Source organism: Nannobrachium achirus, assembly GCF_963921795.1.
Source record: "Nannobrachium achirus genome assembly, chromosome: 19".
In the NCBI taxonomy this organism is placed as follows: Eukaryota; Metazoa; Chordata; class Actinopteri; order Myctophiformes; family Myctophidae; genus Nannobrachium; species Nannobrachium achirus.
In genome coordinates this window covers 27,388,015-27,411,873 of record NC_137826.1, presented here as the reverse complement: position 1 = coordinate 27,411,873, position 23,859 = coordinate 27,388,015, and the positions used below count along the sequence as shown (strand labels likewise).

The following is a 23,859-nucleotide window of genomic DNA, read 5'->3' as shown; positions in this document are numbered from 1 at the left end:
TCTTGGAGTGTTTGCCAGACTGGGAAGGCAACGTGTTGGCACGCCTGTAAGCACATTGTTGTATTGTCATGCGTTAGGCTGATTAAATTGAGAGAGAGAGAGGGTACAGACAATTCTAAACATAGGGAAATGGTGTAATTCTTTCATGCATGTGTTGAAACGAGAGCCGGGTGATATGACTTAAAAGTGCTAATTACAAACGTTGATATTCGACATGTCTCTCTATTGATCTGTTTTCTCTAAACTTCTCTAATTACATAATTCAGCATTAAACGTTGCACCTCAACATTTCCTGAATACAGACACGCTGTAGGGTGGTAAATTCCACCCTACAGAGACGACATACTAGACCGGTGCCCTTTGGGCATCAGTCTACTCGGGGGGCCACGGCATGCAAGTCGGAAACGATGCAAGTTGAGAATGCATGCAAAACCTGGTTATGCAATACCCATTGTACCTGTTGTCAGAGTGGCTGTACCCGTCCTCATGCCACAGGCGAATAGTCTCCACATATGGGCATGTCTCTTTATATGACCATGTTACGTTTCCGATGCCCACCGTCTGGCAGACGGTGATGCCTGCAACTGTCCGCACGCCAGAATAGTGTCCAAATATGGTAACCTCCGTGAGCTTGTGATATCGCAGAGGTGTCAATAACTGTCAGTGTGCCAGAATAGTCTCCATATATGGTCATGTCTCCATATATGGGCATGTTACGTTTGTGACACTCACCACTGTCCATTAGGCCTGTCACAATGATCACATAATCACCTAATCGCAATTATTTGACATAATCTCAATTATTTGACATAATCGCAATTATTTAGCATAATTGTCAGACTCGTTGCCATGTTGAGAAATTATCATACATTGTCAAACATGACAACAAATTGTGGAAATAGCCGATCTACAAACTCACAACGTGTAGCGATGTGACGTAGATTGGCTTATTTCCACATCCAATCTGTTGCCCTAACCGTCCACCTACAAGGCAATTTTAATATAGGATAGGATGGGACACTGATGCAGTTAACATATTGTGTTCAGATTGTGAAGTTGTCGTAGCCTGATTTGGTTTCCAGAGCTTGTAATAAACCCAGTATTCTCTCTCTCCTTCCAGCTGAGGATGATGGGCTATGGGAGAACGGCCTTTCCTACGAGTGTCGCACGCTGCTCTTCAAAGCCATCCATAACCTGCTGGAGCGTTGCCTCATGAACCGCAGCTTTGTTCGCCTTGGCAAGTGGTTTGTGAAGCCCTATGAGAAGGACGAGAAGCCCATCAACAAGAGGTAAGGGGCCACTACACTCTGCTCTGTACACGGGTCACTCACATGCCCTCTTCCCTGGAAGCATCAGGTCTATGTCAGTGTCTGAGGCTTCCTGGGAAGCATTAAGTCTGTGTGCCAGAGTCTTCCCAGGTTGTATCAGGTCCATTTCTGTGTGTGTGTGTGCTTGTAAACAGCCGAGCCGCCCTCATTCTCGCTATCTGCTGCACAAGGATGTCCTTCAGCATCTGGCCTCTCACTGATAACAGACGAGAGACACTGGCAGTGAGGATTGTCGTTGCATCATGTTCCCCATCAATCTTCTTCACACCGCTCATTTTAAAAGCTCAGATGGTTGGACATCTCCCAATTTATTCAGGACCTTTTTGCAAGGTTGACCAAGCAGCTCAGGCACATATGAAGAGATCTTGCAACAGTTCTGCAGTCTGCAATTTTTTATTTTCTTTTTCAGTAGTAAAATATTCTGCAGTCCGATTCAAGTGCAGACAGAAAGACCAACAGAGGAAAAACAAAATACAAAACCTAGAAGAATTAAGAACAACAGACAATCACTAACAACAGGTCCTTTGCACAAGATGTCAATCTGGCCTGTATGTGCGAAATATGTATTGTCTAATCTCTCTCAAGGAGCTCCAGCCACCTTATACTGTACACACTTCTACTGACAGTGAGAGATATCAAACATCATTCCCCAATATCACTATAATTCACAACATAGCATTCTCAAATATCGCAATTTATTATAAGGTTTTTTTTTGTGGCCTTTTCTGCCTTTATTGATATTATATTGATATTATACAGTATATAGACAGGAAATGGGGAGAGAGACGGGGAGTGACACATAGCAAAGGTTGTTGGGATCGGGACTCGAACCTGCGACACACTGTCAGGCTGCAATGGAGGCCAAGTGTCTGGACCGCTAGACCAGTGGCCCAGGCTTAATAACGATTTTCTAACCCAAAAGGTACATATGATAGCTTTACCCCCAAAGTGCAGAATAACACTCCTCCAAGTAGGGAGTCTCCCACTCGGGGGACTTTAAAAGTAAAAAAGAAAACATTTAAATAAACAAAACTAAAGTAAAACTCCCACTAGAAAGGAGCCGGTGGACTGTTTTTTTAATCTGTCCAAATGGCCAGTATACTGACAGTACATCTCTGTTGGCTTCTGTTCTGCAATCTGCTTGTCTGGTTGATGTTATCACCAAATCAGAGTACTTGCCAAATATTGATCTTTCTCTATTTGTCTTTTTTACACCGGTTTATATAGATAATTGGAATACCAAGATATTAAAGAAAAAGCTGCTTTCATTAGTTAAGCATTTTTAGCCCCATTAGTGGCAGGGATCTAAGAATGGTAATGTCCGGTAATCTGCCCGTTTAACCACTTTGGTTTCCTGCGTGAAAACTAGATGATACTACATATGGAAAGTGGCATTATAATCAGATACAGGAAGAACCCTACTGATTTTGGTGACCCTGTGGCATTTCCTATAGCTCCTCCTTCAGTTATTATCATACAATGTATACCCTCTTACCTCAGCTCTGTAATTCTAAGTCCCCCTCTTCTTTCTGTTTGATCTCTCTCCCTCTATCTCTCTATCTCTCTGTTTTACTTTATCTCACTTTCTCTCTCTCTGTGTGTGTCTTTCACCTTGCGCTTCTCTCTGTCTCATCTCTCTTAACCCGGCAAACTGAGCAGGTTATAAATAGTGGTGCAGCCACCCAGAATTTCACTTGGATTCTGCTGAGGATGTTGTTGTTTTTCCTCCGTGCCGCAGCCATGCTGGGACTTTGGCAAACAAAGCGCCGCAAAGCTGTGACGGAAATTCACAAGATCTTTGTGTGTGTGTGTGTGTGTGTGTGTGTGTGTGTGTGTGTGTGTGTGTGTGTGTGTGTGTGTGTGTGTGTGTGTGTGTGTGTGTGTGTGTGTGTATGTGTTTGTGTCTGTGTGCTTGCGCATGTGTGCGTGTGTGTGTGCGTGCGTGCATGTGCGTGCATGTGTGTGTGCGTGCGTGCGTGCGTGCGTGTGTGTGTGTGTGTGTGTGTGTGTGTGTGTGTGTGTGTGTGTGTGTGTGTGTGTGTGTGCGTGTGCGTGTGCGTGTGCGCGCACGCGCATGTTTGATGTCGCTAGCACCCCAAGAACCTGGCTCTGGGCTGACAGTGAAACATTTCCTTGGCTGTTTTCATTCAAGGCAGGGGCCCGCTATCAGTAGAACACCGCAGTGGCTCGCCTCTTGTTGTTTTTTTTGCCACTATTGTGGGACAGTTGTAACCCTGCAGGGCTCACCGTTTGAAACCCACCAGTCCCCACTCCCTCCGCGCCTCCCCAGCGACCACTTCCACAGCGTCTCAGCTGCTCCCCGTCTGTCTTCTTTCACCGTGGCGCTTAGCCTCGTGTCCCACAGGGGCCACCGCAGAGGGCTGAATGTCCACAATGGGGATTTCCACCTCCTTCAATGGTGGCAATAGCTCTTGTCTAAACACTCACACTTGACATATCGTCCTCTGTCCCCTCCACGGGAGCGCAGGGGATTTAATAAGCTCTGGTCTGGTGGAAGTTTGACTTCAGTATACATTTGTACATACATTTTATACATTTGCCCCCTGTTATTGTTCTATGAACAAGTCCAGAAAAAGCAGCTCAAATTCAAATGAACATCTGCTGAATGACTTGTGACACCGCACCCCGACCTCCCTGACCTACTAACTCCTAGACAGTTAGGTAAACTGTGTTTGCTGACACCGCTTGAAAATTACCTTGTTAGCTTTTCATCAGAGTACCTGGGTAAACCTGTTACTGAAGTGTCATGTTAGACACTAGAGATCATCACCTCTTCTTCCTCATCAATCGCTGGCTAATGGCTTAAACAAACTCCACTCGCACTCACTGGTTTTACAGGGGAATTCCTGTCCCCGTTGTTCCAATATATCACTACATACACACATTCGGGGTATGACATTACAGCTGTAAAATTAGCTTCATATCATAGCCTAAGTTGTAATCCAAACAGCAGAATTATGTGTGCCATTTTCGTGTGTAGTTTTTCTGGCCATTTCTGCTTGATTGTTGATGCAGTAAAGAGAAGAGAGGCAGGAAAGCAAAGGGATCAGAAAAAAGGGTTTGACCTGCAACATACAGTTACAGTCCCCAAGTTAACCTGGAATTAAACTTGTGACTTTGGCGATTATATTGTTGATCGCTAAATATTAAACTGAAGTCCACAACCACTTGTCAAATCTCCCCAAATCCCAAAACAGCACTGAAGTGCAACGGGTCAATTCAGACATATGCAACTGGTTGCAAGTTACAAGGAGTTGGGTTGCTAATCTTTTGTGTGGATTAGGCTTAAGACTTTGGCTAAATTTATGGCATCGTAAAATATATTATCTGGAGCTCCTCCTCTGAAGATGGATTGAAGAATCCCAGATCATCTTTATTCCTCAGCTATCGTATAATTAACACGATGAATATACAAAAACTCAATACCAACAGAAAAATGTGAGTTCATGAATGAGTCTTTTAACAGACTATTAGCTCGCTGCATATGACATACTTTGTATTAACTCTGATCATCCGCTTGCTGTAATCAACTAGAATAGATACTGTACACAAGTGTATGTGTGACTGTGTGTGTGTTCTCACCGGGGGCTCCAATTGGTGGAGCATGTTGCTACTTGACAGTGTTTGTAACTCAAACCCCAAACCTCAGCTTGTTTGAAATGCTTACATCACCCCTCTCTCTCTCTCACTCGCTCTCTCTGTCGCTCTCTCTGTCGCTCTCTCTTCTCTCACACCAATGTGCAGAGAAGCGCACTGTGTTCTCTCTCCCATCCAACCTCTCTCTCTCTCTCTCTCTCTCTCTCTCTCTCTCTCTCTCTCTCCCTCCCTCTTACATTGTCAGCCTTTTACAGCCAGCTTGTAGCTGGCTGTAAAAGGCTTTGATAAGTGTTATAAATTATAATCATATGTCTGGAGGTGTTCTGTCACACCTCAGATTTTACTTTGTCTGGAGAGTTAGTTACTAGTGAAATGATCGACACAAAATGATCTTAATCAAGTAATCGATTCAATGACGTATCATGTAAAAAAGAAGAACATTCATTGCATACACCTCATCAAAATGGTCTATGTTCCATTTTTAGAAATGCACTTTCTGTTTTTAACAGCTGGGTTAAGATATTAACCAAATAGATGTTAGGCTGCCAGCTTTGGACCTTGCCAGGGACTATGGATTAAAACTAGACTAGTGCAATTTACAACATATACTGTACAATTTATAGTAATGTTTATTTATATGCTCTCCCCATGAGAAATAAATTGAAAAGAAGAAGAAGAAAAAGAAAATATTACGTTGTCTGTTCAAGGATCAGATAACTTGTGTTGAGCAGATCATTTTGAATGATTACTGTATTTTACCATCATTTTATGGCTCAATCATTTAGATGAATTTATTTTACCCCACAGTTGTGGTCATGTTACATAGTCAGGTGCAGCCCTAGTCTTGCAGAGGAGAGAACAGGGAAGCAAAGAGAAAGCACAGGAGACCTCCTGGTTGTCATGGCAGCAGGGAAATGCACCCCGGGATCGCATGTTTCCAAGGTGAAGGGGGATGCTGGTTCTCTGTTGGTCAGCTTCAGGCAAAACATTTTCCTTTCTTTCTTTCTATCACTCGTTGACTTGCTCCTAATTGTCTCCACCAGCCGAAGGCTGAGGGAGAGTATGTTTTCCCCTCCGTCCGTCCGTCCGTCCGTGCGTCCGTGCGTCCGTGCGTCCGTGCGTCCGTGCGTGCGTCCTCGCAGTTTGTGAACAGCTAATCTCAGTCACCGTTGGCCCGATCGCTGCCAAACTGAGCACACACACTCCCTGGATGCCAATCTAGAACCTCTGCCCCACATTTTTCAAATCAGCCTCATGGTGGCGCTATAACAGGCCGATTTGTGTGGCCTGGTTGTTACCAGCTAATCTCCGGCGCCGTTGGCCCGATCGCTGCCAAACTGAGCACACACACTCCCTGGATGCTAATTCAGAACCTCTGCCCCACATTTTTTAAATCAGCCTCATGGTGGCGCTATAACAGGCCGATTTGTGTGGCCTGGTGGAGACCTGTGCTCGGAAGAGCACTGCTTCTAGTTGTCTGTGTTTTCAGAAGTTACTTACAGCACCATCGAAACCAGTCTGTTCTAAAGTTGCAACTTGATTTGGACAAACCAGATGTCCTGTCTGCTTTTGCTTTCACTTGTTTGCATTTCTACCCCTCATAACTTACGCTGACCATGTGGACGTGTTGGGGGGGTTTTGTGTCACAGGTTTTCTGAATTCTGATCTGTAAAAAGCACCGTTGTAGTGCATTTCCTAAAATGTGTGTTGCGCCTCAATGTGTTGCTGCCTGACATGAAGCGTCTCTTCAAATCAAGCTCTAATGGCAATGAGGTTGTTACAAGGTAGCTTGGGGTCACGAAGCAACATGGTAATGAAAAAACACAGGGAAAGGAGTTATGCAATGGGGACACGTGTGACGTGTGCGTGTGTGTTAACTGCGCTGTATCTCTGGGTGTGCGTACTGCGTAGACATGCATTTGTGATGTTGCTTGCTCGCTCTGCGGTATTGGTCAGCCGCTAGGAGGTGAGCATGCTGGACCTGGTGTGCTGCGCTGGACGGAAGCAGGGAGCAGCGCTCTGTTAAGTAGGACAGTGTAGGATAAAGGGCCACTGCCTCCAGTCAGGGGCTAAGGTGCTAAATTTATCCCACCCCCTGCTTCCAGTGTACACAAACACACATAGGCAGACGGTCACGCAGACACACTTGTCAACAATCAAGCATACAAATGAGTCTACATACAGTAGATGTACTCTAGCTGACAGCCTACGCCTCAAAATCTGTGTTCATTTAGTGCTGAGTGTGTACAAATTGTGCTAAGTGGACTGTTATGGGTTAACAACACTGAGAATGTTGTACTCTCAGAGTTAAATCATCACCCAGGGTTTTACAGTGGAATAGTGGATGTAGAATATAATATACAGTATTCATATGTACTGCATGTGTGGAGTAGCGACAGTGTATTTGTGCAGACAGTAGACACATGGATACAAATGCCTGGGAGCTCCCGGCACCTTTCCAAATCGAACACCCCGTTCTTTGCTGCACCCCATCAGTCTCTTTAGCAACAGGGATTCCAGGGAGACTGTCTGCAGGACCATGTGACCCAGCTCTCTGGATATATCATGTTGCCAGAGAGATCCTGACCAGAAGATAAATATGGCTCTTAAAGGAAAATACCAGAGTTTTTCATTGGTATGGGCCATTTCCTTAATTGCTCTGCTATCTTACATTATTAATAGGCCATTTGCCATTGCATTACCATGGTAATGCGATGGCTCTTTTTAAATTTGTGCTGAAAATGAAAGGTTATATTGGTCACGCGCTTGGTCACATGACGTTGTATAGACCCAGGCCAGGAAGTGCCAGCTTCATTGGTGGCACGTGTTGTATGTACAGCATCATATATAGTATGAATGTTTATTGCTCTCAGTTCCAACACAGATCCTTTGTTACTGCTGACTCGCCTTGAATTTAGCTATTATTCAGGAACTCGCTGCCAGTTGTCAAAGTTATTGCCAAAAAGAAGCAGGGAAAGTATTTCTATAAATAAATCAGTGCTGGGGTGCCTGGTGGTTCAGGCAGTTAGTACAGTGCACAGGCCATATGCTCCTTGTGGGCGTGAGGACACGGGTTCAAATCCAGAGCCTTTCTTGTCTTGCATGTACAGTACCTCCTTTCTTTCTGCCCTTGGTTTCCTGTCTCTCTGTCTACACTGATTTATTTAAAGTAAAGCATTAAAAAATAACAAAAAAACAAACAAAATCTGTACCAACTCGGTTCACATTGATGGATTGTGGTCTCAGGTTGATGACAACAATTTAAAAGGATATTTGGAAATTATGTGACAATCAAGGAATTTGCTTAGGCATGTGGTGTTCTGACCACTATACAAAGAGCAATTTAACGCATTCTAATGCATGCTATTTCCAACATCATCAAAAACATTGTGGACACTGGACATAACGAACTCACGTTGGTGCAATGCACAGTGCAGAAAATGAATTCAGATGGTAAACCAAAGAAGACGAGCGGCTTAATCTTTTAGATGGTAGGTGTTATTAACAGATGATTGCAATATGTGTTCATCTCCCATTACTGTAGCTGACGCAGGCCTAATCACCAGACATTTTTACATGACTGAGTAACTATAGAGTTGCGCTGCACAGGAAAGCCCTTATGGATGCCTGAGCCCATATTGATGTCTGGGATCCTGAGACACACTGGGAAAAATGTCCCATGGTGTGGTTTATATTATTCAGAAAAAGCACCTCTGTTCATTAAATGTCATGTATTTTTCTCGCCCCCGAAATGTCCAAAAAGGAGTGTTATACTGTAGTACCTCAAACTTAGATCTATCTTTGTCCTCATTTTCCATTCCCGGACCTGTTAATTATGCCTGTATGCCATGCCTGTAGAATCAGGCCCTCATTAATATGCCAATATGACACATCCCTAGAATCAACATGCCAAAATCTCCACACCCCCGCGAGAATGTCTCCCGAGGAGGACTCTCTAGTACAGTCTATACTGATATATCTGTGTTTTTCATTTGCTCACTTTGATAGCCCATTTGTTTAAAGGAGCTATAGTCAACTTTTTCATTGTAGGGCCGACACGTTGTTTACATCCTAGTCTATAGACTAGAATGTAAACAAAGTGTTGGTCTGACAATGGCCAAAATGATTATTTTATCATTATTTTACGCTTTTTGTGGTCATTTTTAAATAGAAACACATATATGAAGCTTATTTTTTTGTAAAATATTTTCGAAACATTATTTGTATTTTAGCATCCGTTTTTCAAGAAAAAGTTGACTATAGCTCCTTTAACTCTTTCTGTGCCAAATGCCAAAATGGCTCCAAGGTTCATGTGCCACCCATGAATTTTGATTTTTTTTTGAAATTTTTTTAAATGAAAAAAAAAAAAAAAAAATCTATACAAAAAACACAAAAGACGTCAAAGACGTCATTGGCACCCAGGGCTTTTGAAAAAAGATGTCAAAAGACGTCATTGGCACTGAATGAGTATATAATTAGAAGTTTACATTGCCATAATGTCTCCAGCACAATATGATAGAATAAAGTGTGTGCTTCTGAGCATAGAATAAACATTGAGAAGAGTGGATGAAGGGATAAGCTGTCATATATTGTTGTTGTCGGGTGGAAACCTTGTATCTCCAAGTTTCAAATTTGTACGTTCTTTTGCAAAGTAAAGCCCTGCTTCATCATACAAGGCCGTCGCACAAAAGTAGTGAAAACAGCAGATCTACAAGCACACAACGCCTCGCGGTGCGAGGCTTGTGTGCTTGTAGATCGGCTGTTTTCACTAGTTTAAATCATTTTATAAATGATAAATACAAAACAAACGGTTTTGGACATACAAGGTTTCCAGCCGACAACGATGATATGTTGTTACATTGGCCGTGTACGTGTATATTCACTTCTAATGTGTGCATCAATAAGGTTTAGTGTTGTCATGAATACAATTTTTTCTGGCTACATATTGATTTTGACTATCTGAAATGGTTTCAATGAGGTAATACAGAGCGTTCTCCTGACACCTTTCTTCTGCCTAGAGGGGAAACCACAAAGCCAGTCATGCATGTGCTCCAGAGCACCAGTAATCCATCAGCCCCAATAAAGGTTTTGTCTCCTCTCCCTTCTGTTGTCTCTGCCTGCTAGTAGGGATGATCATGATATTATCGTGATAAAAAACACTCACGATAATCGTATCGTGGAGACTTAATTTTTCGTGATATCGTTCTCCGTCATGCACTGGGATCAATTAACCTTTTATTTGCTGAGCTGCATATCCGGTACCACTTAAACCCTCTAGAATTGGTGAAAGATACTTATAATATACGTACTTGATACAGTCTTTTTTTTTACTCTCTATCAAATGTCTTTTCCAAAAAATTGCCGATCTTTGTGAGCTTTTAGATCTGCTATTTTTTGGCAAATGTTCCGCCCAATATAATGGATTTTGATTATCGCGATAATATCGTAAATCGCGATTTCTTTTCTCACAATAATCGTGATGTGAAATGTTCATATCGTCCCATCCCTAGTTTCCTCTCTCTTCTGTTGTCTCTGCCTGCTAGTAGAGGAAATACTCTGACATTAACACATTGCATGCGTTGCTCATGTGCACACAAACACACACACACACACACACACACACACACACACACACACACACACACACACACACACACACACACACACACACACACACACACACACACACACACACACACACACACAGGTGCTTGAACAAGCAGCCCCAATAACACAGTTTCACATGCGCAAGGTACATTTGTTTACTTCCCGTTAGTCTGGCAGAGTAACAAAAAAACACAAAAAAGTGATTTTCAACTGGAGAAACGGAGGGTATTATGTGGTCTTTACATTTCCCCTGATTCCCTTCACTCCCCCTCCAATGACTTCCCCTGCCTTCATAGCCCTCCCTCCTGCCCGGCATTCCTCCCATTCCTCCCACCTTCCCACAGGATTGGAGGTCTGTCATAGAGCAGAACAGAGGAGGCAGCTTTAAGGAAGTCTTGGTAGTTAATCTGCTATGGCATCCTCCCTCCTTCTCTCCCTGCCCAGTTCTCCTTCCATTTCCATGTACTATCCACAATCTACTGTAGTGTTTGGTACAGAGCACTCAAATTTCGATTTAACTGCTTACTTTGTTGTATGACAAACAGCAAACATAGCTGATGTTTTTTGATCAATTAGTTGTTTTTTGATAACATTTTAGAAACATCTTGCCTATAATGGTATATCCAAAATAGGTACACAAGGGTTAATGGGGGTAAATCCTTTATATGGTGTCTAACCTTTGACCTTGTCACAGTGTAGATTATAAGGCACTCCTGCATTGTGCCTGGACTAGCCCAAGTCACAGATTGAATGTGCAAATCCCTTCCAATTAGGCTACTTGATTGTGTTGGACAACTCAGATCTGTAGTTAAAATACCCTCTGAGCATAGTAATGAAGTTAAACAGCAGCCTAAAATCATGGCTGAGCATTGCATTGCATCGTTGCACTTCTAGTCAGTAGATTGAAGCAGGGGTCAGGTAGCCATGAAGTGTGGATTTGGCCATTGTACCATTGAACCTGTTTTTATGCTACCCTTCATCCTCTAAATTTGTAACCCATTTTTCACCCGGTGCCAATTCAATTGCCTAAGCTGTAATCCTGTGCGCTACTCTCCCCCAAACTGAGCTCATGCTTCCTTCAATGCATGATGATCAAGGTGCTTCTTATCACCTGACAGGGTAGCAATATATGGAATTCTAGGATACATATAAATCCTCCAATGGTGTCCTTTTTAATTTGTGTTACTGATTGAGAATTACAAATTGAATGAGTCTGCATTTCAGTCTGAAGCCTTGGCTTGTGCCGGCAATTCCATGCCTGCGATTGGCTACCTGTACCATCCCATAAGGCGGAGAGATAGGAATATTGTAATTGGCTAGTTAGTATTGTGTAGAGCCTATACGCTGGACGAACAGGCGTCCAATTGGTCATTCTACCGTCCATTTTCTTGTGGTAGACGTGCCCCATAGCTTGCAGGTACAATTTTACCAAATAATTTAGAAAATAATGATGCATGTGTCTGTCTGTCTGTCTGTCTGTGTGTGTGTGTGTGTGTGTGTGTGTGTGTGTGTGTGTGTGTGTGTGTGTGTGTGTGTGTGTGTGTGTGTGTGTGTGTGTGTGTGTGTGTGTGTGTGTGTGTGTGTGTGTGTGTGTGTGTGTATATACATACGAACATACATACATACATACATACATACGGGAAAGTCCTGTTCTGGCGAAGCCCGAACAGGCGAAGTGGGGATTTGTCTCCTACCGTAGCGATCTGGCGAATCGATTGTCCACGACACTGCAAGCGGCGCGAAGGCCAGCGGACCTTGGTCCTGCTCTTCGCCCCCGAGCGCCGCAGGCGCGAGTGGCCGCGGCGCTCCGCCGGCCGCGCGAGTTACGAAGCCGTGGTGAATGCAATCGTTATATTTATGCCCAGGCCGTAAGGCCTGGGCAAGCGCACGATAAACGCCCTGTCCAGAAGACGTTCGCCAGATCACTACGGTATCGGACATTTCCCCACTTCGCCAGTTCGGGCTTCGCCTAAAAGGTACGTGCCCCATACATACATACATACATACATACATACATACATACATATTTAAACAACAACTGCAAAAGCTTTACTTAAATTCACTATGAGGTTGTCCATGGCTCAGGGTAATGATGAAACTATCATTGTGGTCACACAACTCAAATTACTAAGGGCACAGTGACCCAGCGACTCCATGAAAATAACTAACATGGGCTACAGTTCCTAAGAATAGTGAGGAGTACTAAGACCCTGTTCACACTGAGATTTGCCATACGACAAAACAACAGATAACTCCTTGCATTTTTGTGGTTGTCAAGCCGTTCAACCTGTTGCTTTTTTATTCTAATAAAGAATATGATTGCCTTTCTTGGTGCTTTGTTGAATTACGCTATGTCTTTAAAAGCTTCTGTTCTCAAAGCTGAGCGGCGCATCCCTCTGATGATTGCGCAGATGGATTTGAGGAACTTCTTTCTATGTTTTGTTTTTGTCTTCTCTGTCATTCTCATACTCTGTCCCTCGTTCTCTCCCTCTCAGCTTTGATCTGAGTAAAGTGGCTCTCTGCTATTTGTGGTGAAAGGAAATTAATTCAAAGTAATAGAGCCTTGCTTTACTCCACAAGTGAATGTGTGGCTTCTGGCTTGTAAGACTTTTGGTTTTTGCACTTCTGTGCGGTATTGTGCCATCATCCTGTGTGTGTGTGTGTGTGTGTGTGTGTGTGTGTGTGTGTGTGTGTGTGTGTGTGTGTGTGTGTGTGTGTGTGTGTGTGTGTGTGTGTGTGTGTGTGTGTGTGTGTGTGTGTTTGTGTGTGTGTTTGTGTCTGCATAGATATAAAAGGGGGCTTGAGCCCCTGCCCTTTTATCTGTCTGTAAAAAGTGCCCTCTCCAGACCACGAATGCAGTTTTTACTATGGTGAAAGAAATGCAAATGCCCTCTTTCCATGTGCCATATCTGGAGGCAGCATTCAAGAGAATTGTCTTTTCCAAACTCTCCTGAACTGAAATGCAGCATCTTATGTTGAATGAATTGCCATCTCTGTGTAGAAATCCATGCCGTAAACCACATCTCCAGTATTCACTTGATTATGCTTAGTTTAGCGTGGTATCGAAATAGTAACGAAAATAGCCGACCTCCAAGCTCACAACGAGACGCATTGTGAGCTTGGAGGTCTGCTATTTTCGATCTTTTAGAAATTTCAGCCCCTGCCTCTCTAACACAGTGGTTCCCAAACCTTTTTGGCTCAGGGCATCCCATAAATATTTTCTTAATCTGAGGCACCCCTACAATTAAAACGTTGAGAGAATAGCCATTTTGGTTAGAATTGACTGAAAATAGTTTAAAATTATACTCAATATTTTTTTAAGTGTCTAAATAAATTCCAAATATATTATCAAATTATCTCGCTGCAACCCTGGACTGCCGTCACGGCACCCCGGGGTGCCCCGTCACCCACTTTGAAAACCCCTGCTCTAACATTCTCTGCACGTCCCTGTGCACGTGCACTTGCGAGTGTGTGAGGGGCTGGTATCCCTTGGCAGCAGACAGTGCTGTTGCTTCCCAGCGGTCAGGTGGTCAGACAGTAGGGAAGATGACATCACCCTGGAAACATTTCTGCTGCTCCAGCACAGCACTGGCCTTTTCTCCTTTTCAAATATCTCCCTCTCCCTCTCTCTTTCTGCACTGCTGCTGCCGACTCCTCCAGAGCAAATATGGTACCTACCTGTAATACAGTGGTTCTCAACCTGTGGGTCGGGACCCCCGGGGGGGGGGGGGTCCTCACATTATTGTGGGGGGTCCCCAGATGACTTATTATGTCTAACATTGTTTTCTCACTCAACAGTAATCAAACCAACATAACGTTTAAGTGTATAGAGGTTACAGCAGTATGTAGTTTCTAAAGTGACAATCTAAGGACTTTTTAATACCTCTAAAATTACAAATTAAACATTGGCCAAATTGTCCAATATTAGAGGCAGAAATTGTGAAAATAGCCGATCTACATGTTGTGAGCATGCAGATCTGCTATTCTCACAATAGACATGTGTTATACAAAATGTAATGCCTTAACTCTTAGTGCTCGTCAGAGTCGTCAGGGTGGGGGTGGGGTGGGGTAGGGGGGGGTCATGGCCTGAAAAGGTTGAGAACCACTGCTGTAATATATGTTTTAGGTCCCCAACACCCCATTCATTTCTATTCACTCCTTGAAACAATTGTTAAAAACTATAATTAATTGTCCAGCGTTTACTCAGACCCCGGCGTCTAGATTCCCTGCGGCTTGAATGATGAACTGAAAAGCGGTGTATTGTGTTGTATATGCAGCAGGATGCAGCCAAAATAAATGTATTATTAGCGATGTGGGTGTGTAAGTAGAGCTTTTCTCAGGTGTAAGAAGAGGCTCCAGAGTCAAAAGTTCACAACTGCGGAAGTAAAGAATCGTAGAAAAACTGAATCAGATTTTTCATAATTGGCTGTTACCAGAGCTGCTAAACGGCTTTGGAATCATACACAACCTGCTCATGGGATGAGAGTGTTTTTATTTTAAGCACATTATCAATGTTATGCCACATTACACACTAATGCCAACACGTCCTCTCCTTGTGTGTCACGACTAAGTCTATGACTAAGCACATGGTCTGTCACAACAAGTCACCTCGCTCACCCCGATCACACTAACAAGGTGATGCGATGACAGAGTGCCACCCCCCCCCCCCACCCCCCCCCCCCCACACACACACACACACACACTCTCTGGTGTACTAACAACGCCATACTGTTAAATACTTAGTGCTAATCTATCCATTTGTAACACTAATAGTCTACAAGTAAACAATTGTAAGGGTCATTAAAACCGGGAAAGCAAGTGTCATTTTAGATTTCAGCGTTGGCTATTCAAAAAATAGCAGATATAAGCTTGTATATCTCGATATTTCTATTATTTAAATGTTTTAATATTGAAAGTGTGAGAACTACCGATTTAGAAGGCATTTGTAGAATTGTCCTCAGGTTGGGTTAAGCCTGAGATGTGAGAGATTCCCACTACCAGAGGATACATGTTGTGAACAGCTCATGAGGAAGCGCACGGCGGATGAGCAGAAGCTCTGTTGTTAGAAGCGCGGCTGGCCAAGCCCCACAAACATGTATGGAATGTTAGCATCTCTTCTCTACCCACGGTTTCCCCTAGGATTTAGAGCTGCTGGACACTTTTTGCTCTCTCTAAAAAAATTACATTGTCAGCACCAGAAGACTGGCTTGCATTTAGTACATGTATGCAAAGTAATGACTAGTTTACATACTGTATTGGATGTCTAAACTTTTTCTGAACATAAAGTATAATAAATTGAAGGAAGACAATCACCCATAATAGGAAACTCACACACTCAGTGTTCAAGGTGGGTCTAAAACAAAACCTTTGTGGTTGCAATTATAATAATAAACAGAGATGTTGGTCCCATTCAGGGTGAGAATTGAATAGTGAAATAAACTAGCTTGTAGATCTGTTCTTTTTGGGGCAACACACCGTCTTACAATGGAGCGAAGCTGCAGGACTTGTTTCTTTACACCTTTGGTGGGGCGCTGCTGCTGAATGCGTAGGGGAAACACTTCAGTTTACTTCGCTCTTCATTCTCACCTACTTTTAACTTTAAATTGTCCAAATGTGTGCATAGAGTGGGAGTTTGTGAGGAATATTTTCCTGTAGCAAATAATCACTAATAGCACAGCAGTGTCATCATGAGAGACTTGACCCAGTTTGTTCATTTCTGTCAATACCTAATCTCTGAATAAGATATAGATGGAGTTTACGGCAAATGTTTTTGGTAGCATTAGCTTTTTTTTTTGTTATCAATTATTTTTATTTTCCATAACATGAAATTAGAGACATACATATGAATAGAACAAGAAAAAGTAAAACATTAATCAAAAGAAAAATGCAATTAACAGACAAACACAAACAATAGCAAAACAAGAAAAGGAAAAGAAAACGAAAACCCACCCACCCCCTTTCCCCGGACCAACACGGAATGTACAATAGTGCATGCCTGTGCTAGGCTGTTACCACTATATAGTGATTTCTTGAATCATAGCCTTAAGCTTATCTGCAATGTCCGACCACATATTAATGTTTTCTTCTTTTGCTCCGTGTAACCTTGCTATCGACTGCTCTAAATATACTATATCTAGAAAGGTTAAGGCCCACTGGCGAAACGTTAACGTATGAGGAGGTTTCCACCGCGTAGCTACCATCTTCTTCGCCGCCGTTAATCCAGCAAAGAAGATGCGCTTGCGTATATTGTTTAGTTGCAACTGTGAGACGTCATTTAATAAAAATAAAGAAGGAGAAGATATGATATTAATACTAAAAATAGTTGAAAGTTTTGAGGCAACCATATTCCAGAATGACGACACATTTGGGCATTCCCAAACCATGTGAAGGAAGGTACCAATACTATTTGAGGCGCAGAGAGTGCAGTTGGGATTATTCAAAATCCTCATAGCACATAGTCTGCGGGGAGTTAAATAAGTCCGATGAACAAAATTTAAATGAATTTGTTGATGGTCTGGATTTCTAGAAGATAGCCTAATGTTAGACCACACTGTGTCCCAACAAAAGTCAGGGTCCAAATTTGGTACATCATTCCTCCAAACAGTATCAACAGATAGGGGCCCATAACTACAGTCTAATAAAAAACCATAGAGGGTGGAAACCAAACCTCTTGTTCTGTTACCATCACAGATAAACTCATGGAAGGGGTGCAATCTAAGGGGAGCTTGCCATGGGACCCCATAGGTCCTCATGGACGTTCTCAGTTGGAAGTAGAAAAAAAGGGTATTTCCAGGCAGATTGAAGATGTCACACAAATCTCGAAAAGGTCGTAAACCATTTCTATCAAATAAGTCCCCTAATGTACGAATCCCCTTAGCCCTCCACCTTGGAAAGCGAATGGGGCGATCCTCGATTAAAAGTCTTTGATTATTGAACACTGGGGAAAATAAGTTCCATTTACAATCAATCTTACACATCTTTTCAGCTGCTCTCCATACTGCCACTAAATGAGAAATGATAGGTCCAAAGCGAACTTTGCATTGATGTGTAGTTATGTTTGAATAGATAAGATCTCTCAATTCAACAGGCTGCACTAAACTCTCCTCAAGCTCTCTCCAAGAAACCTTATTTGCTGGGTTAAACCAATTTAAAAGGGGGCGGAGCGTGAAGGCCCAATAATAAAATTTAAAGTTGGGCAATGAAAGGCCGCCATCATCTCTAGCACGTTGTAATAGAGAAAGTTTAAGACGAGGGCGTTTCCCTTTCCACACAAACTTAGATATCGAAGAGTGAAGCTTATTCCAGTATTGCGGCGGTGGTGGCAAAGGGAGCATAGAGCTTACAAAGTTAACCCTAGGAAGAACATTCATCTTTATGATTGAAACTCGAGCTTGGAGAGAGTTGGGCAAAGATGACCATCTATCTAAATCAAGACAAATCTTATTTAGAGTGTCACCATAGTTGTTCTTAACAATAGCCTGAAGAGAGGGGAAAATATCTATGCCAAGATATTTGAATTGGCTTACTACTGGGATTATGGGCGGCAGGATAGCAGATCTCATCTGATCATTTAGAGGTAGAAGGGCTGACTTCGTCCAATTAATTTTGTAGCCGGAAATGGAACTGAACTGATCAAAGATTTGAAGGACGTGAGTAATTGACTGTGGTGCATTCTCAATGAACAGTAGAATATCGTCAGCATATAGGGAAATGCGATGCTGTGTGTTGTTAATCGAAACAGGAGTAATATCTGCAGACTGACGCACTGTCTGAGCCAAGGGTTCGAGTGAAAGTGCGAAAAGGAGAGGACTAAGGGGACAACCCTGCCTCGAAGATCTGCCAATCGTGAATAGCGGCGAACAGATCTTACCGGTTAGGACCATCGCTGACGGATTAGAATAAAGTACTTTAACAAAATGTATGAATGAAGCACCAAATCCCATTTTATCTAGTACAGCCCACAGGTAAGACCATTCCAGACGATCAAATGCCTTCAACGCATCGAGCGACAACACTGCGGCGGGGGTCCTCAGCTCCTTAGCCCTATCGATGATATGCAATAGTCGTCTAGCATTATCAGAGGCTAGTCTAGTTCCTATGAAACCTGTCTGATCACAGTGTACTAAGGTGGTCATAAAACCCTGCAAGCGACGCGCAAGCACCTTAGCAAAAACTTTTAGATCAGAATTCAAAAGTGAAAGCGGTCTATAGCTTGCGCAATCTGTGGGATCCTTGTTCTTCTTCAACAATAATGATATAATAGCTACATTCACATCCCTGGAGAAAGAGCCACTTTCAATTGCATATCGAAACATGTCTAGCATCAGCTGACCTAGATCTTCCCAAAAGATGGCATAAAGTTCAGGGGGTATCCCATCCAAACCAGGCGACTTGCCCCTACGCATTGCGAGCACAGCTTCCTGTAATTCCGCCAGATGGAGCGGTCTATCTAAGGCTTCCGCATCCGCCTCGCTAAGGGTTGGTAACTGTATGTTGGATAAAAAATTATTGCATACTGCATCATCGTGAATGACCTCGGAGGTGTAGAGCTCATCATAAAAAGCACGAAACGTGGCATTGACCTCTTTGGGTTCTGTAACCATGGCTCCCGTTGTTGATTTGACACTAACAATATCAGCAAAATGCTCATTGGATCTAAGACGTAAAGCCAGTAAGTGACTGGGTCTTGCACTATTAAAATAGTAGTTTTGCCTTGTGCGTTTCATTTGAAATTCTGAGCGGCGCTTGAGAATGGAGTTAATTTCTTTCTTAACTAGCTCCCTCTGAGTTGCTGTACTAACATCAAAGTTATTTTGGAGAGAATTATCCAAAGTAGAAAACCGAGATTCCAATTCCACCAGTTTGGCTGACCTTAATTTTCTCTGAGTGGACGCATAGAGGGTTGTATTACTCCTGATAAAGCCTTTAATTGCATCCCAAAGAATTCTGGGATCCTCAACTGAGCCTGTATTGATATTTATAAATTCACGCAAACCAGTTTGAAACTGAGCTACAAATGCCGCATCGCGCAGCAGTGTGGTGTTAAACCGCCATCTAGGAGCTCTATCTATAACCTGTTTCAGTGAAGCAACACACAGCACCGCCTTGTGATCCGAGAGTGACATTGGGAGCAACTCTACCTTGGCAATTTTATGAAACAAGCTAACAGGGGCAAAAACGTAATCGATCCTAGAGAATGAAGCATGCCTACCCGACAGAAAAGAAAAATCTCTAACCGTTGGGTTCATTAAACGCCAAATGTCGAGTAAGCCAGTTGAGTTTGCCCAAGCACGTAGTTCTGCAGACGCTAGTGCTTGTTCTCTGCTTTCTACCCCAGTGGATCTATCTAGGTTATGTTGCCATGTTGCATTGAAGTCAGCACCAACAATGATTTTGAAATCCGTCAGTTCCAATAAGGTTTTAGTTAGTAATTTGTAAAACTCTTTGTCTAAAACATTTGGAGCATACACAGAGACTAGTGCTAGCATTTTACCCTCCAAGCGGATTTTAGCAACAGCTATCCTCCCGTCACTGTCAGACCAATCACCCAAAAAATCCAACCTAAGGTTACGTCTAGCCAATATGGCTACTCCCTTGGTTTTGGAAGAAGCAGCTGAAAAGGCTAAAACACGATAATGTTTATTAGCCAATCGGTTGGAATGCTCTTTTAAAAGATGAGACTCCTGTATAAATGCAAAGTCAATTGATTTAGATCGCAAAACCCCCAAAATGCTGGTTCGCTTATGCGGTATATTCGCTCCCCTTACATTGAAACTTAGAAATTTATATTCTGTCATAATTGTGGTTCAAACCATACGCACAGCAAGCACAGTAGAACATTTTAGAATTTCCTAGTTGGTCCCTCACAACAAACCTTCCCAACAGAAAAACAAAACAACCCCAAAAGGAACAGAAAGGAAAAAGCAACATCAAACGAACATAAAAAAACACATAACATTGAAGCTTGAGGGGGAAAACCCCATTAGCATCAGAGTGCACAAAAACAGTTCCCCACCCCATCAACCTATTAGTCAACCTTCATTTCACTCTGTCAGAGAGTGCAAACAAGTAACTGCCCAAAAGTAACCATACATTGCCCTCTGGTGGTTATGTAAATATATAACATATCACCAAAGTAAAAACAACAACAACAAAAAAGTGCCTTCTTGTGGCTGAATAGCTCTCAAACATTCCATCAGCTCAAATTATGATCAATCTCCCCACTTCATATCACTTAAATAAATGAGAATGGTATGTTAACATTTCTAGTAAAGAAGGGGGAGAGAAAAAAGAAAAGAATAAAGGGAAAAAAAAATTGAGGGGACTATAACAACTGTAATAATAATAATCAGTCCAGCATTAGGCCCACTTAGAATGTGATAAAGCCCTATAAGCCACGTTAATGCAAATAACCAAACACTTGTGACAGATAAGTGGAAATAAGGCTGTCACCACGACAAGGCACTAATATAATATTAATAATAAAAATAAATAAAAAAGGAAATCAGTGTATATGATATAAAAAATATATGCACTTACATATGTAGTTAGAAATAGAAATTAAAAGCACATCCGGGGGGCCATATGCAGCAAAGCACACACAGTGTTAATGCATACTGCGCCACATACAGCCCCCCCATGCATCCATGCATACAAACCACAATTACTAATTAGAAGGGGGAAAAAAAGGAAAGAAAAGAAAAGTCTGTATACATAAGTATTTACTTAAAACACAGTTATGTATGATCAGGAAACCATATACAACACAGCACACATAATGCATACTGCGCCATATACAGCTCCCTGTACATGCCCAAAAGGCCAGTGCAAACTTAGATAAATGTCAATCATATTAGTTAAGTCTGTTTCCGTCTTAAACAGTAAACTACCATACTTCAAACAGTGAACCTACCCAATCACGACTACAAAATAAATATCCCAATACAGAGCTCCCCTCTCCCCCCATCAAGAAATTAACATTTTAGAAGACAACAAGTAAAGTAGGTAAATAACTCCCCCCCCCCCCCCCCCCCCCAGACAGCGGATCCACAAGCACGTAGAGCCAACGCGCCACGAGATCGTACATCCGCCAGCTATTGAGATTAGAAAAAAAAGGAAAAAAAAGAACGAGTCAATGAGCCAGGGAGAGAGAGAGAGAGAGAGAGAGAGAGGAGAAGCAGAGATAGGTAGAGAGACATAGAGAAAGGGCGGGAGAGCGAGTGGTCTCTGGAACCGCGGAGCCTTCACAATTTAGACCATATTATTTATATCTGTTTCACCTTAAACAGTAGGCTACATTACTCAATACAAAGGCCAAAGCCCAGTCTCGCCCTCCTACCCGAGAAAGTAGCGTTTTAGGCGGCATAAACGAACCATAAACTAACAACCAACATAGCCGCCATTACCTAACAGAAAGAGAGAGAGAGAGAGAGAGAGAGAGAGAGAGAGAGAGAGAGAGAGAGAGAGAGGGAAAGCCGAGATAGATAGAGAGACATAGAGGGAAGACGAGAGAGAGAGCAGGCTCCGTCCGAACCGCGACACGGAACACGTTAGACAAAGCTTAACAGAGAGAGATAAAACCCTCTAGACCTATATAGTAAGCAGCACAACGCTCAATAAGAGCAAAGAAAAGGAATACAATAATAACAAGAACAATGTCCATTATATTCAAACAAAAAAGACAGTGAATTATGCTTATAGCTTTAGCAGCCCTAAATCCTCTCTCCTTGCGGTAACCTAAATTAAAACGAGTAACACCCATCTGCTTACAGATCTTGTTAAAAAATAAAACAAATAAAATAGGTATTATGAAACGAAACACTTGAAAACACAACGTCAAGTCAGATGATGAGTCCAAAACAATAAGTAGGCTTACATTAACAACTCACCCTTTGGGGAGGAGGAGGAGGAGAGAGTGAGGAAAGAAAGACGCTGCGTAAAAGTCATCTCCAAAGTCCCAGCCAGCTTACCAACAGACCATTAAAGGCAAAAGGATATCACATCGGCAGAATGTGTTTGAAAGCACGCGATCACGAAAGCAAAAGTGTCCCTGGTAAAAGTTAGTTCTCTGTAACTGTCGTCTCATCATCCTGCGTAGCTAGAGTCTCGTCCGCAGCACCTGGAGTCTTGAACTTATCCTTGCAAAAGGCCAGAGCTTCCTTGGGTGAGTTGAAAGTAGAAGTCGCCTCATCCACGGTTATCCAGAATTTGCTCGGGTGCCTTATTCCGTATTTAACTCCTTCCGCGGTGATGGAACGTAGGAATTCCTTTACTGGCCCGAAAGCTGCCCTTCTCTTTGATGTTTCAGCAGACCAGTCGGGGAAAATATACACCTTTTTGCCATTGTATGTCAGTTGGCCTGCTTTCCTGGAGAGCTGGAGTATGCGTTCCTTTACCCGGAAAAAATGGATCCTTGCCAGGAAAGCCCTTGGCTTATCAGAACGTGGATTGCCGGTCCGATGAGCACGATCCACCTCCGGGGGGGAGTCGGGAAACTCGTCGGGGAATGTTTTCTGCAAAAAAGACTGGATAAAGGCCACTGGGTCAGCCTTTTCTAGCCCAGGAGAGATCCCAATCACTCTTATGTTGTTCCTACGACTCCGGTCTTCTGCTATGACGAGCTTCTCCTCCAGATTAGCACATCTTCTCTCCAATTCAGTGATACACATCTGCAAACTGTCCATGGAGGAACCAAAGTTCTCAATGGCCTCCCCATGTTCAGCCACGGTCGTGTTCAGCGTGGCGACTGCAGGACGCAGCTCCTTTCCGAAGTCATCAATCTTCTTCAGTAATTTCTTCTCCAAGCCAAGCATCATGGGTTGAATAAAACCATCCATAAACTCTTTCAGTGATTCCTTGAGGACCTCGCGCAGCATGCTCTTTGTAACCGGAGCGTCAGCGTCGCCCTGCATTGCGCCGGCCATGTTGTCGACGTTTGCGGTCGGAGACCTGGTACTCCTCGACCTCGTGTTAATCGTATTCGGCATGAAACACGAAACAACTGCAAAAACAGACGCTCACCAGTGTTTTGGGCGTTTAAAGTCTCAAAAGAACTATAAAGGCAGTAAAAAATGGGCTTAAAAAATGTGAAAACTATGCACCTCCACAGAGCTCAACAAACGCGTCCTACTCGGTCGCCATCTTGTCGGAACTCCTTTGGTAGCATTAGCTGTGACATCAATTATTCAGACCAATGACACATTCATTATTAGAAAGATGTTGATAAAATATTTCTTTGCACAATTCTAATGATGACATTAAGAAAAATATTCTGTGGCCTGAAAGTCAACTTGCAGGATGTGAGGCA

General features: G+C 42.9%; 1 protein-coding gene across 1 annotated transcript in view; it reads left to right on the top strand.

The window, feature by feature from the left end:
• The window catches only part of med13a (mediator complex subunit 13a), a 118,438-nt gene that overhangs the window by 25,501 nt on the left and 69,078 nt on the right, over window positions 1-23,859 (top strand). Inside the window, 1 exon segment of the mRNA XM_080749694.1 lies at window positions 1,121-1,289. Coding sequence (XP_080605820.1) covers window positions 1,121-1,289 — 169 coding nt within the window.